This window comes from Salmo salar, chromosome ssa21 (assembly GCF_905237065.1).
Source record: "Salmo salar chromosome ssa21, Ssal_v3.1, whole genome shotgun sequence".
Taxonomy (NCBI): domain Eukaryota; kingdom Metazoa; phylum Chordata; class Actinopteri; order Salmoniformes; family Salmonidae; genus Salmo; species Salmo salar.
In genome coordinates, this window is record NC_059462.1 from 1,278,517 (window position 1) to 1,297,858 (window position 19,342).

The 19,342-nt window shown below is 41.3% G+C and overlaps 1 protein-coding gene across 1 annotated transcript in view; it reads left to right on the top strand.

Annotated features, from left to right (window-relative positions):
* tbc1d4 (TBC1 domain family, member 4) overlaps positions 1-19,342 on the top strand; it is a 160,582-nt gene that overhangs the window by 77,715 nt on the left and 63,525 nt on the right. Inside the window, exons 10-11 of the mRNA XM_014163748.2 lie at positions 11,878-12,006; positions 15,288-15,350. Coding sequence (XP_014019223.1) covers positions 11,878-12,006; positions 15,288-15,350 — 192 coding nt within the window. The remainder of the gene's footprint in view (positions 1-11,877; positions 12,007-15,287; positions 15,351-19,342) is intronic.

The following is a 19,342-nucleotide window of genomic DNA, read 5'->3' on the forward strand; positions in this document are numbered from 1 at the left end:
GACATTCTTCCGAGTAACAGGAAGATCTGTTGGCCAACCCGGCCAGCATCTACGACCAATCTACCGAAGCGCAGCTCAGAGTAAATATTTATTGCAGTTTCCTTTTCCAAATGGGCGGTAATTTAGAATGCATAAGATAATGTATTTACGATAGCATAGCTGCTGTTTCTCTGTTCCTAAATCTTCCCGCTCTTTCATTCAAGCCCAACCCCCTTTCCTTTGTGTAACCAGCCGTCATATCTGTTCCGTCTACTGGGACGTTTTCTGTATGACGACATTGTATTCTGTGTATTTGTAATTCTGTGTGATTAGTTAGGTATTTAGTAAATAAATAATTAAACCCAATTTTGTATTGCTGATTCAACTTGTTAGCCAGGGTTCGTGAAGATAGCCAAGAACTTACAACTTTCATTATGAGACTGAAAATAAGACAAGGGTTAATATTGACTGCTATCGAGGTAAAATATTACTAAGTATTTTAAGAGTTTATTCGGAAGATAACAGCTCTATAAACGTTCTTCCGTGGTGCCCCGACTTTCTAGTTAATTACATTTACATGATTAGCTTAATCAGGTAATATTAATTACAGAGAAATCATTTTATAAGTTAGCATGTCATATCACTTAATCCGGCATAGCCAAATACACGACACCAGATTGCATAGCGGAGAAGGTACGGTGGGATTCGAAATGGTCGATGGTCTTGCCACTCTTTTGAGATTTCATTGTTTCTCAAATTTCTCAGATTTTTCCTTATTCAGGAAGTTATTTTTCTGGTTCAGGAAGTCCTCCAAAAAGTTTAGTATAATTAAAGGGTTAGGATCTACTTTAGATATTGTCACGTCCTGACCAGCAGAGGGAGGTATGGTATCAGTTTTGGGTCAGGATGTGGCAGGTTTTTTGTATGTTAAGGGGTTTGTGTTGGTGATTAGACTCCCAATTGAAGGCAGGTGTGTTGAGTTGCCTTTGATTGGGAGTCTTATATAGTTGTGTGTGTTTTTCTTTGGGGTTGTGGGTAGTTGTTTGTGATCACTGCTTGTTTAGCCTGTCACACTGTTGCCGTCGTGAGTATTGTTTTGTTTGGTTTTCCAGTGGATACTTTACTTGTTTTTTCATCAATAAACATGAGTATCCACATTCCCGCTGCGCCTTGGTCCATTCCTAACGACGGTTGTTACAGATATACAGTGCCCTCCACTAATATTGGCACCCTTGGTAAATATGAGCAAAACTGGCTGTGAAAAAACTGGCTGTGTTTATCCTCTTTGTCTTTCATTCAAAATATTCAGAAAAATCTAACCTTTAACCTGTTATGGCTAGGGGGCAGTATTTTCACCGCTGGATAAAAAACGTACCCGATTTAATCTGGTTACTACTCCTGCCCAGTAACTAGAATATGCATATAATTATTGGCTTTGGATAGAAAACACTCCAAAGTTTCTAAAACTGTTTGAATGGTGTCTGTGAGTATAACAGAACTCAAATGGCAGGTCAAAACCTGAGAGATTCCTTTACAGGAAGTGGCCTGTCTGACCATTTATTGTCTTTCTTTGACATCTCATTCAATTACAAAGGATCTCTGCGGTAACGTGACACTTCCCACGGCTCCAATAGGCTCTCAGAGCCCGGGAAAAACCTGAATGTCGTCATTCCAGCCCCAGGCTGAAACACATTATCGCCTTTCTCAAGTGGCCGATCAAGGGACTGTGGGCTTAGGCGCGTGCACTGGCCACCCCCGTCTTTGTGTTTTTTCCTCTGTTTGCCGAAAAGGAGATTCCCGGTCGGAATATTATCGCTTTTTTAGGAGATAAATTGCATAAAAATGTATTTTAAACAGCGGTTGACATGCTTCGAAGTACGGTAATGGAATATTTAGAATTTTTTTGTCACGAAATGCGCCATGCGCACGACCCTGATTTACCATTTCGGATAGTTTCTGGAACGCACGAACAAAACGCCGCTATTCGGATATAATGATGGATTATTTTGGACCAAACCAACATTTGTTATTGAAGTAGCAGTCCTGGGAGTGCATTCTGACGAAGACAACAAAAGGTAATCAAACTTTTGTAATAGTAAATCTGATTTTGGTGAAGGCTAAACTTGCCGGGTGTCTAAATAGCTAGCCCGTGATGGCTGGGCTATGTACTTAGAATATTGCAAAATGTGCTTTCACCAAAAAGCTATTTTAAAATCGGACATATCGAGTGCATAGAGGAGTTCTGTATCTATAATTCTTAAAATAATTGTTATGCTTTTTGTGAACGTTTATCGTGAGTAATTTAGTAAATTGTTAGTAAATTCCCCGGAAGTTTGCGGGGAATTTATGCTAGTTCTGAACGTCACATGCTAATGTAAAAAGCTGTTTTTTGATATAAATATGAACTTGATTGAACAAAACATGCATGTATTGTATAACATAATGTCCTAGGGTTGTCATCTGATGAAGATCATCAAAGGTTAGTGCTGGGTACTCTGCTGACATAATGTAATGTTTTGCTTTCGTTGTAAAGCCTTTTTGAAATCGGACAGTGTGGTTAGATTAATGAGAGTCTTGTCTTTAAAATGCTGTAAAATAGTCATATGTTTGAGAAATTGAAGTAATAGTATTTCTAAGGTATTTGAAAATCGCACCACGGGATTCAACTGGCTGTTGCGTAGGTGGGACGAATTCGTCCCGCCTAGCACAGAGAGGTTAACATCTCCAGTTGCTTTATACTTCTTAATTATTGCCCTGATAGTGGAAATGTGCATTTTCAACTGTTGAGTTTTTTTCTTATAGCCATTTCCTGAATTGTGCAGCTGAACAACCTTTTGTTGCACATCATTACTGTATTCTCGGGTCTTTCCCATAGTGATGGATGACTATGGGAACTTGGCCTGTGTGTCACCTCATTTTTATACCCCTGTGTAACAGGAAGTCATGGCTTACCACTTAAGTGTTCCTAATCACTCAGGTGAACTTAAATCACTCAGGTAAAATATGAATGGGAATATACTTCAGTTACATTTTACTCATAATCATTTCTAGGGGTGCCAATAATTGTGGCACACATGTTTCGAAGAAAAATATTTGTTTCATTTATTTCACATTTATTTTTTTCAATCATTTTACTTAAATTAAAGGTTTGATTTTTGTGAATGTTTGAATGAAAGACCAACAGGATAAACAGCAAATAAATATTTTTCACAGCTGTTACGATGTATGCTGAGAGTCGGGAAGAAAGTTCAGGGAGTGAATACATTTAATAAATAAACGTACACAACAAGAAACATGAACAACGCACAGACAAGAAACAGAAACAGACACAATGACGCCTGGGGAAGAACATTTTTGATGTAGGTATTCAAGAATTCGCTTGAATAGGAGGTAGGGGTTCGCCGGGTAGAGGATCTATCCAAATATTGGTCTAGCACACAGTTAAGGTCCCCCCCAATGACCAGGTTAGTGTGGGAGATATCTGCGATCAGGGCAAGGACTCTTTTGAGGTGTGGTTATCAATGTATGGTCAATAGATATTCAGTAGAGTTACAGAAGTAGAATAGATCTCTCCTATTTCGATCACATAGCGACCCTCTTTTTCCGCAATAGTGGTTTTATGTAGAAAGGGAATTCCTTTCCATACCAGAATTGCTGTGCCTCTCATTTTTGCGGATAAGCTAGAATGATACACTTTACCCACCCACCTACATTTAAGTCTGCTATGAGAATTGTTTTTCAGATGGGTTTCTTGCAAAAATATAATATCAGATGAGAGTGATTTCAAATGGGCTAGGATCTTGCCTCTCTTGATTGGTTCGTTGAAGCCCTTGACATTCCAGGAAGTAAATGTAAGCCCTCCTCTGGTTTGTAGTTCCTATGGTGGCCTGCATAACGTGCAACTCAATAAAAAGGTATGAAAGCGCACCAAACCATCAAGAGCAGCATATGTAGCACTCACACTCGAGCAGTATTCAACCGACCATTCACCCCCAGCAAGGACCCTTACTCTCCACCCTGTCCCCCAACTTTCCCCAACATTTACCTTCGCCTCAACCAACCTTTACCAAGCATATACAAATAGGAAAAATATATTACAAATCAAATTTACACTGTCAGGCCAATGCCAGAAATGCACGACCTCGAACGAGAGAGAAAATAAAATCCCAAATATACGTTCACCTATCAGTATCCCAGAACTTCTACTAACATATGAGCTGAGGAGGCTCCCGGAAATCAAGAGTTCATTTAGCATCTAATAAACAAAAACAGAATAAGTTGCAATGTAAACGTATTACGTACTTAAGCGCCATCCTGGATCGACTCATGAGATAAGCAATATTTAATAGCTCAAGGTTATACCGCTGAGCAATGCAGGTCTAAACATAAACCATCAACCATCAATAGAAATAGACAGCAGTACATTTACATATTGTAGGTTGGGAGATCAGAAGAAGGATCTTGCATTCAGAAATTTAGCAAGAGCAGGCCTGCTTCTCTCCACGAAACGGCTATTAGACCTAGTATAAAAAAATTACTAAAATAAATGTCCTATAGCTTTTGTAGCCTATGGCTCTTTTATGACCGAAAAGAGCTTCTGGACATCAGAACAATGATAACTCACCTTGAACTGGACAAAGAATTTTTCTTTAATGAGTCGGACGAGAGGGATTTATTCCAGACAGCCGACGAGGCCCTCATCCCTGTCATTCGCAGGAGAAAAATACAGAGATATCACGGAAGGAGATCTGGGTGCCTTGTAAGGATCCGGCGATGAGTGGCTAATCTGCCTTTGCCATCGGTACTATTGGCCAAAGTACAATCGCTGGATAATAAAGTGGATGAACTACAAGCACCTATATTCTACCAACAGGACATTAAAAACTGTAATATCTTATGTTTCACAGAGTCGTGGCTGAACGACGACATGAATAACATACAGCTGGCGGGTTACACACTGTATCGGCAGGATAGAACAGCAGCCTCTGGTAAAACAAGGGTTGGCAGTCTATGTATATTTGTAAACAACAGCTGGTGCACGAAATCTAAGGGAGTCTCGAGGTTTTGATTGCGCGAGGTAGAGTATCTCATGATAAGCTGTAGACCACACTATCTACCAAGAGAGGTATCTATATTCTTCTTAGCTGTCTATTTACCACCACAAATCGATGCTTGCACTAGGACCGCACTCAATGAGCTGCATACACCTATAAGCAAACACGAAAACGCTCATCCTGAGGCGGAGCTCCTAGTGTCCGTGGACTTTAATGCAGGGAAACTTAAATCAGTTTTACCTAATTTCTACCAGCATGTTAAATGTGCAACCAGAGGAGAATAAAGCTCTAGACCACTTTTACTCCACACACAGAGACGTGGACAAAGCTCTCCCTCGCCCTCCATTTGGTGACCATAATTCTATCCTCCTGATTCCTGCTTACAAGCAAAAACTAAAGCAGGAAGCACCAATGAATCGGTCAATAAAAAAGTGGTCAGATGAAGCAGCTGCTAAGCTACAGGACTGTTTTGCTAGCACAGACTGGAATATGTTCCTGGATTCTTCCGATGGCATTTAAGAGTATACCACATTAGTCACTGGCTTCATCAATAAGTGCATCGATGACGTCACCCCCACAGTGAATGTGTGTACATACCCCAACCAGAAACCATGGATTACAGGCAACATCCACACTTAGCTAAAGGGTAGAGCTGCCGCTTTCGAGGAGCGGGATTCTAACCCAGAAGCTTATAAGAAATCCCGCTATGCCCTCGAATGAACCAAACAAGAAAAGCATCAATACAGGACTAAGATCGAATCGTACTACACCGGCTCCGACGCTCGTCGGATGTGGCAGAGCTTGCAAACTATTACAGACTACAAAGGGAAGCACAGCCAAAATCTGCCCAGTGACACGAGCCTACCCGACGAGCTAAATTACTTTTATGCTCGCTTTATGGCAAGTATCACTGAAATATGCATGAGAGCACCAGCTGTTCCAAGCGACTGTGCGATCACGCTCTCCATAGCCGATGTGAATAAGACTTTTAAACAGGTCAACATTTACATGGCTGCAGGGCCAGACGGATTACCAGAACATGTACTCCGAGCATGCGCTGACCAGCTGGCAAGTGTCTTCACTGACATTTTCAACCTGTCCCTGACCAAGTCTGTAATACCAACATGTTTCAAGCAGACCACCATAGTCCCTGTGCCCAAGTAACCTGTCTAAATGACCACCGACCCATAGCACGAAGTGCTTTGAAAGGATGGTCATGGCTCACATCAACACCATTATCCCAGAAACCCTAGAACACTCCAATTTGCATACCGCCCCAACAGATCTACAGATGACGCAATCTCTATTGCACTCCACACTGCCCTTTCACACTTGGACAAAAAGGAACACCTACGTGAGAATGCTATTCATTGGCCCTCGAAGCTCATCACTAAGCCAAGGACCCTGGGACTAAACACCTCCCTCTGCAACTGGATCCTGGACTTCCTGACGGGCCGCCCCCAGGTGGTGAGGGTAGGTAACAACACATCTGCCACACTGATCCTCAAAATACTTATTTTCCACCATAATTTGCAAATAAATTCATTAAAAATCCTACAATGTGATTTTCTGGATTTTTTTTGTCATTTTGTCTGTCATAGTTGACGTGTACCTATGATGAAAATTACAGGCCTCGCTCATCCTTTTAAGTGGGAGAACTTGCACAATTGGTAGCTGACTAAATACTTTTTTGCCCCACTGTAGCTAGACTATCTTACCAGTATACATCATGGTTGGGCGTGTCTCCTGTCTGATGCCATGCACGATGTAATCCAGACTGGTGTTTTTTCCATTTCCTTAGCTATCACACTCAAATTCCACTGATTTGAAAACTCGGTCCTCCAGAAAGTGGAGAGCATACATATAACGTTAGCTAGCGAGCCAGCCAGCTAACATTTGCTAGCTAACAGTAAACTTTAACCTCTCTTTAACCTCTCTACGTAACAGCCAGTGGAATCCTGTGGCGCGTTATTCAAATACCTTAGAAATGCTATTACTTCAATTTCTCAAACATATGACTATTTTACTCCATTTTAAAGACAAGACTCTCGTTAATCTAACCACACTGTCCGATTTCAAAAAGGCTTTACAACGAAAGCAAAACATTAGATTATGTCAGCAGACTACCCAGCCACAAATAATCAAACACCCATTTTTCAAGCTAGCATATAATGTCACAAAAACCCAGGAGACAGCTAAATGCAGCACTAACCTTTGATGATCTTCATCAGATGACACACCTAGGACATTATGTTATACAATACATGCATGTTTTGTTCAATCAAGTTCATATTTATATCAAAAACCAGCTTTTTACATTAGCATGTGACGTTCAGAACTAGCAAACTTCCGGTGAATTTACAAAAAATTTACTAAATTACTCACGATAAACGTTCACAAAAAAGCATAACAATTATTTTAAGAATTATAGATACAGAACTCCTCTATGCACTCGATATGTCTGATTTTAAAATAGCTTTTCGGTGAAAGCACATTTTGCAATATTCTAAGTAGATAGCCCGGCATCACAGGGCTAGCTATTTAGACACCCAGCAAGTTTAGCACTCACCAAAATCAGATTTACTATAAGAAAAATGTTATTACCTTTGGTGTTCTTCGTCAGAATGCACTCCCAGGACTTCTACTTCAATAACAAATGTTGGTTTGGTCCCAAATAATCCATTGTTATATCCAAACAGCGGCGTTTTGTTCGTGCGTTCAAGACACTATCCGAAAGGGTAAAGAAGGGTGACGAGCACGGCGCATTTCATGACAAAAAAATTAGAAATATTCCATTACCGTACTTTGAAGCATGTCAACCGCTGTTTAAAATACATTTTTATGCCATTTTTCTCGTAAAAAAGCGATAATATTCCGACCGGGAATCTGCGTTTAGGTAAAAAGACGAAAGAAAATAAAGCATGGAGTCGACTCGTGCACGCGCCTAAGCCCATTGTCCTCTGATCGGCCACTTGCCAAAAGCGATAATGTGTTTCAGCCTGGGGCTGCCTCGATATCATTGAGCTTTTTCCCGGGCTCTGAGAGCCTATGGGAGCCGTAGGAAGTGTCACGTTACAGCAAAGATCCTCAGTCTTCAATAAACAGAGACAAGAAGAACAAGATCTTGTCAGAGAGGGCACTTCCTGTAAGGAATCTTCTCAGGTTTTTGCCTGCCATATGAGTTCTGTTATACTCACAGACACCATTCAAACAGTTTTAGAAACTTTAGGGTATTTTCTATCCAAAGCAATTATATGCATATTCTAGGTACTGGGCAGGAGTAGTAACCAGATTAAATCGGGTACGTTTTTTATCCGGCCGTGTCAATACTGCCCCCTACCCCCAACAGGTTAACTTGACATTAGGTTTATGCAGTTTTACTACACAATAAAAAAAATGTAAAGCCGTGTTTGGCATGATTACCTAGACATACTGACCAGCTCCAATAGACAGGCGCATGCTGTATGGTTGACCAATCCAAACTCATCTCTTGGCATGTCCAGCCCACTCATTATCTCAACCAATCATGGCTAGCGAGAAGATTGCTTGCTTTTTCTGTGGCTAAACCAACTAGGCTCATAATTTAACACTTTTATTCGTATTTACAGATGGGATACACGTTTGATATTAAGGCACATGAAAGTTCACATGTTTGAGAAGGGATTTCTGCCAAAACCGCATTTTTACGTTCTAACAGCTCTCCTGTGAAGTCGTGACTTGTGACTTACAGTGGTTCCTCCTTTAAAAGTTACATCATACTGCGGCACACCTTGCGGGCTGCTGCAGCATTCTGTGGCATGTTACCTAATTGTCAGCCATATTTTCTGTTACTGCTAGTTTGACCACCAGAGGGCATCTTTGAGAAGTATTTGATAGTCTTCCATATTGGAGGCACGTGGGAGACCGGGGTTCAATTCCCTGACGGGGAGGAAGGAGTAGACTGTCCTTGTAAATAGGAATTTGTTCTTAACTAATTGCATGTGTTATTTCATAGTTGTGATGTCTTCACTATTATTCTACAATGCAGAAAATAGTAAAAATATAGAAAAATCCTGGAATGAGTAGGTGTGTCCAAACTTTTGACTGGTACTTGCTTAATTAATTTAATTAATATTATGGTGTTTTTATTCCATGAAAAACGAAAAACCCTCTGGGTAAATTCAGTCCGTTTCGCTCTCGGAGCATACACTGGACATTCGGACCAAGGAGTACTGTTGATTTGAGCGTTCTGGCCTTACAACAGCAGTCAAGCACCCAAGCTAACCTTGGCTAGCTTCCTAGCTACTTCAGGACACAAATGAGACCACTCTGACCATTTTACTCGCCCTAGCAGAGCTGGTTAGGCAGTTTCGTGTAAACCAGAGCATTGGTGACTGTAACTGTGCTGCTGGAAACAATTTAATTACACTTTTTGCCATCGTTTACTGAAAACCGGCCATATTCAACGGGTGTTGAGCGCACATCAATTCATTATTCTGCGCTCTGGTACACTCAGACGAGAGTGCTCTGAAATCGGAGTAGATAGCCAGAGCGAATTTACGAAAGTACCCAAATGTCCATTGAGAACGCACAATGGCTATACCATTTAGCTAAGCTAAGAATGACGGGAATAATCAAGTCAATAAATGTTGGGTAGTTAGATAGCCTATAGTTAATATACTGGAAAGTTTGATGAATAACTACTAATGTTAGGTAGATAGCTAACATGCCGGTACATACTGCTGTAATGATATGCTATGTGGTTCGTAAGGACTGCGTAGCTAACAAATTGTCAGCTAACATAACGTGTAAGGTAACTTATTTGAAAAGTCATTACTTTATTACATTGAGTAGCAAGCTACCGCAAGGTTGCGCTCTATCGACTCACATTCTCCACTGGTTGAAATGAAGTATCTCATTGGAATACTACACCTATCCTGTGTCCTCAGATTAATGCAGATGAAGGGAGTTAGATATGCATGGGTGTATTTCTATATTCATGAATTACAAATCAGCCTTTACTTAAATCATGTTTGTAGTCTATTGCATAGTTAAAGTGTATAATTATACACTGTTGAATACACTGTTGAAGTGTATAATTGTAATACAGTACATGTAGACACAGCATCATTCAAAGAATGGAGTTTGATACACCTGGTATTGGATATGATTGAAAAAGAATCTCAGAGATTCATACCTGAACCACACCTTTATTTGCCAAGGAAGAATACATGATCAGTGAATATATTCAATGTACAGGCTACAATGTGGGGGATCTCATGTGTGGTAATAACTACAGTACATGTGTATATAGGACTTGCATCCTTGGCACAATAAAGTTATTATATTCTACTCTATCCATAGGCTTCATTAATGCCATTCAGTCTTGAAGTTGATACAACAACTATGATAGCTGAGGTTCATAGATTGGTATGAATATTAGTTCAGAACCTAACGTTTTAGGGTCCATACACAGATCGGCTACATGCTGTAGCTAGCTACACATCCATAGTCATACAGTTATTTTTATCCTCCGCTACACAATTAGCAAATAAATAGTTAGCTAGCTATGTTACTTCAGCTGTATTGCATGGCAAATATAAGCAAGGCAAGCTAACACAATTATACATTCAATTTGCAGTAAATGCTTTAGCTAGCTAGATTCGTTACATCCACTGTTTCACAAGACGACAGCCTGGTTTGCTGGTTTTCTCAAGAGTCCCTAAAACATTAAACAACACGAATTACACATTCATACTCATGTCATAACGCTAGCTAGCTAGCTGGCTAATGTTAGCTAGTCAGTAACTTGCTAAATAGCGATTTTCGTAAATTAACTTCATGACAAAAAAAAATGCACAAACGTTTGTCTCTACATTAACTAACATATTCCTTTCAATTGTACAGTTTTTACTTGACTCGTTATGACGTTATAACTACTTACATTTGCTTCCACCGTAATGTTTTGTCAGCCATCTTTGCTGAAGAAAGTCACCAGGGACGGGTGGCTCGCGTCAAATTCATCATTGGAACCACTCAATATGATTGGTCATATAAAAACCTTGGGACCCAAATGCATACTGAGTGCTCTAACTCCCCCTTGTGGTGGTCTGGAGCAATGAAGCCGTGACGCTGGGTACCTCTATGTCCCGCGGTGCATGCTCGCAACTTTTAAAGGAGGAACCACTGTAGTTTCCTGAATCTGGTCACATGTGGGAACTGTTGGAAAAGCATTCCAGGTGAATCTGGTTGAGAGAATGCCAAGAGTGTGCAAAGCTGTCATCAAGGCAAAGGGTGGCTATTTGAAGAATCTCAAATATAAATAAACACCTTTTTGGTTACTACATCATTCCATAATGTGTTATTTCATAGTTTTGATGTCTTGACTATTATTCTACAGTTTAGAAAATCGTAAAAATAAAGAAAAACCCTTGATTGAGTAGGTGTTCTAAATGTTTTGACTGGTAGTGTGTAAAGTATTTATAAGTATACATAGCCCTCACTTTAGATTAGGGACTGCAAAAAGTCTTCACTGGTGATGAGTAAATGGTTTATAAGGACTAATGTGAAACATTATGAATGCCTTATAAATGGTTTATACTGAACGGTATTATGAAGTGTTACTGAAAGTTCTTTGTAACTATGTGCACAAGTTCAGTGTTATACACAGAATCGTACCGGTTTGGACTATGATTGAATTTTTTAAGAAATAGTTTTTACACCTTCTTTTCTATGCTGTCTATACAGCATAGAAAAGAACCTGACTGTTTCTGCATTTAAACAGCACTGTTGCCCCAAATAGAACCAGGTTGTCGTAGTGGTTTTGGCAGTGGCATAACCTTTGACCTTTATCTGTGTGTACCAGAAAACCCCCAACACCACGACAGCACCAGCGGACAGCACAGCGGCGACAGGCGGCCGCTTCAAACTTGACATCCTGAAGAACAAGGCCAAGAGCTCGCTGACCAGCTCACTGGAGAACATTTTCTCACGGGTAAAACCACTATGTCTGTCTCTGTCTTTTAATCTATAGTTCTCTATTTATTGTTCACTTTATCTCTATTAAGTCTGTCCTGTCTCCTTCGCTGTCTCTGTCTTTCTCACTCTCTGTCTATCAGCCGGTCTCTTTCTCTATTTCCCCTCCTTCCCTGCCCTTCTCTTTCTGTCTTTTTCTGTGTCTGATCAAATCCCTAGAGAATATCTTCTCAAGGGTTCCAAATATCTGTGTCTTGTCTCACCCTGTTTCTTGTCTTGGTCTTTTTCTTTGTCAGGTGTCCATGAATCTGAAACCTTTGCTGCCATCTGTTACTATTGTAAATGCATATCCTAAGAATACAGTGCATTCAGAAAGTATTTAGACCCCTTGACTTTTCCACATTTTGTTAGGTTACAGCCTTATTCTAAAATTGATTCAATACAAAAGGTTCCTCATCAATCTACACACAATACCCCATGATGACAAAGCAAGAAGAGGTTTTTAAAATGTGTAGCAATTTCTTTTAAACTTAAATACCTTAAATATTCAGACCCTTTGCTATGAGACTCGAAATTGAGCTCAGGTGCATCCTGTTTCCATTGATCATCCTTGAGATGTTTGTACAACTTCATTGGAGTCCACCTATGGGAAATTCATTTGATTGGACATGATTTGGAAAGGCACACACCTGCCTATATAAGGTCCCACAGTTGACAGTGCATGTCAGAGCAAAAACCAAGCCATGATGTCGAAGGAATTGTCCGTAGGGCTCCGAGACAGGATTGTGTCGACGCACAGATCTGGGGAAGGGTACCAAAACATTTCTGCAGCATTGAAGGCCCCCAATATCACAGTGGCCTCCATCATTCTTAAATGGAAGACGTTTGGAACCACCAAGACTCTTCTTAGAGCTGGCCGCCCGGCCAAACTGAGCAATCGGGGGAGTAGGGTCTTGGTCGGGGAGAAGCCGATGGTTTGTCACAGTGACCCGATGGTCACTGACAGAGCTCCAGAGATTCTCTGTGGAGATGAGAGAACCTTCCAGAAGGTCTCTGTAGCACTCCACCAATAAGGCCTTTATGGTAGAATGGCCAGACGGAAGATACACCTCATTGAAAGGCACATGACAGCCCACTTGGAGTTTACCAAAAGGCACATTTTATTTATTTATTTAACCTTTATTTAACTAGGCAAGTCAGTTAAGAACAAATTCTTATTTACAATGACAGCCTACCGGGGAACAGTGGGTTAACTGCCTTGTTCAGGTGCAGAACGACAGATTTTTACCTTGTCAGCTCGGGGATTCGATCCAGCAACCTTTCGGTTACTGCTCTAACCACTAGGCTACCTGCTGCCCCAAAGATACAGTGAGGGAAAAAAAGTATTTGATCCCTTGCTGATTTTGTACGTTTGCCCACTGACAAAGAAATGATCAGCCTATAATTTTAATGGTAGGTTTATTTGAACAGTGAGAGACAGAATAACAACAAAGAAATCCAGAAAAACACATGTCAAAAATGTTATAAAATGATTTGCATTTTAATGAGGGAAATAAGTATTTGACCCCCTCTCAATCAGAAAGATTTCTGGCTCCCAGGTGTCTTTTATGCAGGTAACAAGCTGTATATTTTATGGCTTAAATGTTGACTGGTTTTCTTTCATCAAGCTGCAAAGAACCCTTTACTGGCTCAAACAGCCGACCAATCTGCCTCCTACTAACCCTTAGTAAACTTTTTTTTTAAATGGTTTGAACAAATAAAATGCAATTTCACAGTAAACAAATCAACAACATAATTTCAGTACGCTTATAGAGAAGGGCATTGAACATGTACAGCACTTACACAAATGACTGATGTTTGCCTGAGAGAAATTGACACTAAAATGATTGTGGGGCTGTTTTGTTAGACTTCAGTGCAGCTTTTGACATTACGGATCATGATCTGCTGCTGGAAAAATGTAATTGTTATGGGTTTACATCCCCTGCTATATTGTGGATTGAGAGTTACCTCTCTAACAGAACACAGAGGGTGTTCTTTAATGGAAGCCTCTCCAACATACTGTAATACAGATCTGACATTTCCCAGGGCAGCTTTCTAGGCCCCTTACTTTTTTCAATCTGTACTAATGATATGCCACTGGCTCTGAGTAAAGCCTGTGTGTCTATGTATGCTAATGACTCAAGATTATACACGTCACCTACTATAGTGAGTGAAATCACTGCAACACTTAACAAGGAGCTGCAGTCAGTTTCTGAATGGGTGGCAAGGAATAAGTTAGTCCTAAATATTTCAAAAACTGAAAGCATTGTATTTGGGACAAATCAGTCACTATGAGAGGTATTACAGGTATTGACATGTTGAATGCACCGAGCTCTCTGTCTAAACTACTGGCACACAGCTCGGACACCCATGCATACCCCACAAGACATGCCACCAGAGGTCTCTTCACAATCCCCAATTCCAGAACAGACTATGGGAGGTGCACAATACTACATAGAGCCATGACTACATGGAATTCTGTTCCACATCAAGTAACTCATGCAAGCAGTGAAATTAGATAAAATAAAAACAGATAAAATGCACCTTATGGAACAGTGGGGACTGTGACGAGACACACACACAGACTCAGACACATGCGCGCACACACACACACATGATACCATACGCACTATACACACATGTACACATGGATTTTGTGTTGTAGAAATGTGTGTGAGGGCACACACTTAATGTGTTGTGAAATATGTTGTGGAATATATTGTAATGTTTTTAAAATAGCATAACCGCCTTAATTTTTCTGGACCTCAGTAAGAGTAGTTGCTGCCTTGGAAGCAGCTAATGGAGATCCATAGTAAATACAAATACAAATCCCTAACCTTGACCCTATCATCACGCCTAATCTTAAGCTTAAAGCCAACCCTAACCCCAGTCCTAAACCTATTCTAGTCTCTTACCCCCGACACTATAACTTCACTGCTAGATCTGCCGGTTGAATATCCACACCCTAAACAAAATCTTATCATGGGTTAACATGGTTTAATTATTTAATTATTTGAATTATCTAGAAGGTTTTCTTCGGAATCTTCTTAAATTCGGTTCGATGCCTGGGGTGGAATATTGAAATTATCCAATTGATGTGAGAACTCACTTGTCAATTGCTATCAGGCTTAGGGACACGTTTTTGATATTCCACGTCAGCAAAATATTGAACCTGTTTGAAATCAGGTTCAGTTATGTAACGTGCGGCTCACAAAAAGTTAACACGTTTACATCAACCATATTTATCTCTTGTCTCCTCAGGGCGCCAACCAGATGAGAGGTCGCTTGGGAAGCATGGGAAGCATGGGGGGGAGCTTTGAGAGAGTGAGTATTCCATATGGAATGGGAAAATTCCCAGAGCATCTCACTCGATGGTAGCAGTCTCTCCCTCTCTCTCTTTCTCTCTCTATATATATTTTCTCTCTCTCGCTCCCACCTCTCACTCCCTCTCTTCCCTCTCTGTTGCTCTTCCTCCCTCTCTCAATCTCTCTCTCTTTCCCCCCCTCTTTCCCCCATCTTGCTTTCTTTCCCCCTCCCAAAGCATCTCACTCGATGGTAGCAGTCTCTCTCTCTCCCCCTTTCCCTCTTTCTCTGCCCCTTTCTCCCCCCTCTCTCCCCCCTCTCCCTCTCTGTTCAATTTGTGCTATTGAAATGTGCCGTGTTGCTACACAACTTTCCGTGGAAAAAGAAAAAGCCAGTTAGGTTGGAGAGCAAAAAGGGGCTTAGGTGGGGGCTTGGCAATGAGTGCGGTCGGCTGTCCATGTGGCTACATTTTAGAGGCCCCCATGTTGGCGCTGTAGAGAAATCTGAGCATTTTTAAGGCAATTTCCTGCAGTTCTACCCATTTTTCCATGGAGCTGAGCTTTTTTTGTTTGTTTGTTTTCTAGTGCTAACTTTGCTAATAGTTACTTTATTGAGGAAAAGTGCACAAACTATTCCTGCTATTTTATGATGAATGCACAAACTGGTAATCACTCTGGATTACGGCGTCTGCTAAATGACAAAAATGTAAATGTAAAATATTTTAAAGCAAATTTTCTGCAAAACTACAGATTTTGCCAAGCAGCTGAGAGAAAATGTTCCAGTTTTAAAGCAAATTTTTTGCAATTCTACATATTCTGCCATGCAGGTGAGAGAAAATTGTGCCATTTTAAAGCTTGTTTCCATCAATTCTATTAATTTTGCCATGGATAATACAATGCTGGAAAACCTGGGAATATTCATGGCAGAAAAGATAATGGACCTACAGTGAGGGAAAAAAGTATTTGATCCCCTGCTGATTTTGTACGTTTGCCCACTGACAAAGAAATGATCAGTCTATAATTTTAATGGTAGGTTTATTTGAACAGTGAGAGACAGAATAACAACAAAAAAATCCAGAAAAACGCATGTCAAACATTTTATAAAAGGATTTGCATTTTAATGAGGGAAATAAATACACTGCTCAAAAAAGGGAACACCTAAACAACACAATGTAACTCCAAGTCAATCACACTTCTGTGAAATCAAACTGTCCACTTAGGAAGCAACACTGATTGACAATAAATGTCACATGCTGTTGTGCAAATGGAATAGACAACAGGTGGAAATTATAGGCAATTAGCAAGACACCCCCAATAAAGGAGTGGTTCTGCAGGTGGGGACCACAGACCACTTCTCAGTTCCTATGCTTCCTGGCTGATGTTTTGGTCACTTTTGAATGCTGGCGGTGCTTTCACTCTAGTGGTAGCATGAGACGGAGTCTACAACCCACACAAGTGGCTCAGGTAGTGCAGCTCATCCATGATGGCACATCAATGCGAGCTGTGGCAAGAAGGTTTGCTGTGTCTGTCAGCGTAGTGTCCAGAGCATGGAGGCGCTACCAGGAGACAGGCCAGTACATCAGGAGACGTGGAGGAGGCCGTAGGAGGGCAACAACCCAGCAGCAGGACCGCTACCTCCGCCTTTGTGCAAGGAGGAGCAGGAGAAGCACTGCCAGAGCCCTGCAAAATGACCTGCAGCAGGCCACAAATGTGCATGTGTCTGCTCAAACGGTCAGAAACAGACTCCATGAGGGTGGTATGAGGGCCCGACGTCCACAGGTGGGGGTTGTGCTTGCAGCCCAACACCGTGCAGGACGTTTGGCATTTGCCAGAGAACACCAAGATTGGGAAATTCGCCACTGGCGCCCTGTGCTCTTCACAGATGAAAGCAGGTTCACACTGAGCACGTGACAGACGTGACAGAGTCTGGAGACGCCATGGAGAATGTTCTGCTGCCTGTAACATCCTCCAGCATGACCGGTTTGGCGGTGGGTCAGTCATGGTGTGGGGTGGCATTTCTTTGGGGGGCCTCCATGTGCTCGCCAGAGGTAGCCTGACTGCCATTAGGTACCGAGATGAGATCCTCAGACCCCTTGTGAGACCATATGCTGGTGCGGTTGGCCCTGGTGTGGTTGGCCCTTGGTCCTCCTAATGCAAAACAATGCTAGACCTCATGTGGCTGGAGTGTGTCAGCAGTTCCTGCAAGAGGAAGGCATTGATGCAATGGACTGGCCCGCCCGTGCCCCAGACCTGAATCCAATTGAGCACATCTGGGACATCATGTCTCGCTCCATCCACCAACGCCACGTTGCACCAGGAGTTGGTGGATGCTTTAGTCCAGGTCTGGGAGGAGATCCCTCAGGAGACATCCGCCACCTCATCAGGAGCATGCCCAGGCGTTGTAGGGAGGTCATACAGGCACATGGAGGCCACACACACTACTGAGCCTCATTTTGACTTGTTTTAAGGACATTACATCAAAGTTGGATCAGCCTGTAGTGTGGTTTTCCACTTTAATTTTGAGTGTGACTCCAAATCCAGACCTCCATGGGTTGATAAATTGGATTTCCATTGACAAGATCCTCCCGTGTAGTTCTGGGCTGATTCCTCACCGTTCTCATGATCATTGCAATTCCACGAGGTGAGATCTTGCATGGAGCCCCAGGCCGAGGGAGATTGACAGTTCTTTTCTGTTTCTTCCATTTGCGAATAATCGCACCAACTGTTGTCACCTTCTCACCAAGATGCTTGGCGATGGTCTTGTAGCCATTCCAGCCTTGTGTAGGTCTACAATCTTGTCCCTGACATCCTTGGAGAGCTCTTTGGTCTTGGCCATGGTGGAGAGTTTGGAATCTGATTGATTGATTGCTTCTGTGGACAGGTGTCTTTTATACAGGTAACAAGCTGAGATTAGGAGCACTCCCTTTAAGAGTGTGCTCCTAATCTCAGCTCGTTACCTGTATAAAAGACACCTGGGAGACAGAAATCTTTCTGATTGAGAGGGGGTCAAATACTTATTTCCCTCATTAAAATGCAAATCATTTTATAACATTTTTGACATGCGTTTTTCTGGATTTTTGTTGTTGTTATTCTGTCTCTCACTGTTCAAATAAACGTACCATTAAAATTATAGACTGATCATTTCTTTGTCAGTGGGCAAATGTACATAATCAGCAGGGGATCAAATACTTTTTTCCCTCACTGTATATATTTTTTTATAATACAATCTTTGAGAACTAACAATGTGTTGTTTTTCTCAAACATAATAACAAAGTGAATACTGTTAAATTCATTTTTTTTTTCTCCCTTACTGTCTAGCTTTTATTTTGGTGATTGTTAGTTCTCAAAGATTGTATTATAAAAATATATAGGTCCATTATCTTTTCTGACACATGAATATTCCCAGGTTTGTTCCTAAATGTATTTTCCAACGTAGCCTGGACGGTTGTTTAATGGCGGAGTTGTTCACTCTAGTGTCACAACGATGCAAAATGTGGGACGGGGGTGTGATGTCGACCCTCTGGTCAATTCCCCCCCCCCTCAGACATTTTGGCGATGGGCAGGGGCGGGGAGAGGCAGGGAGGGTACATGTTATACCTTAAATTAGGGTACCCCAACTGATTTTATTTCGCCCCCAAAAAATGTTTCATTGTCGGACTTAAAAGGCTGATTTTAATTTTGTAAATATGATACAAACTATTCCCACGCATAATTAAGAGATATATGTGATCGTATACAAATCTAAGCAAGGTTTGAAATTATTATGTTTTAGTCAAATGTTATATCTGTTTGGCTTTCTTGCGGTCAATTTGCAATCTACAAATTATTTGTAATTATGTTCTGGCCCCCTGACCATCCACTCAAGAAAAAATTGGCCCGCTTCTGAATCTAGTTGATGATCCCTGCTTTAAATCATAGTCGGACCACACACACAAACATATGAGTCCTCACATGCCCCAGAAGTGTGAGTGGGTTTGCTTTCTCCTGTAAAAACATCACAAGATGTACATCACA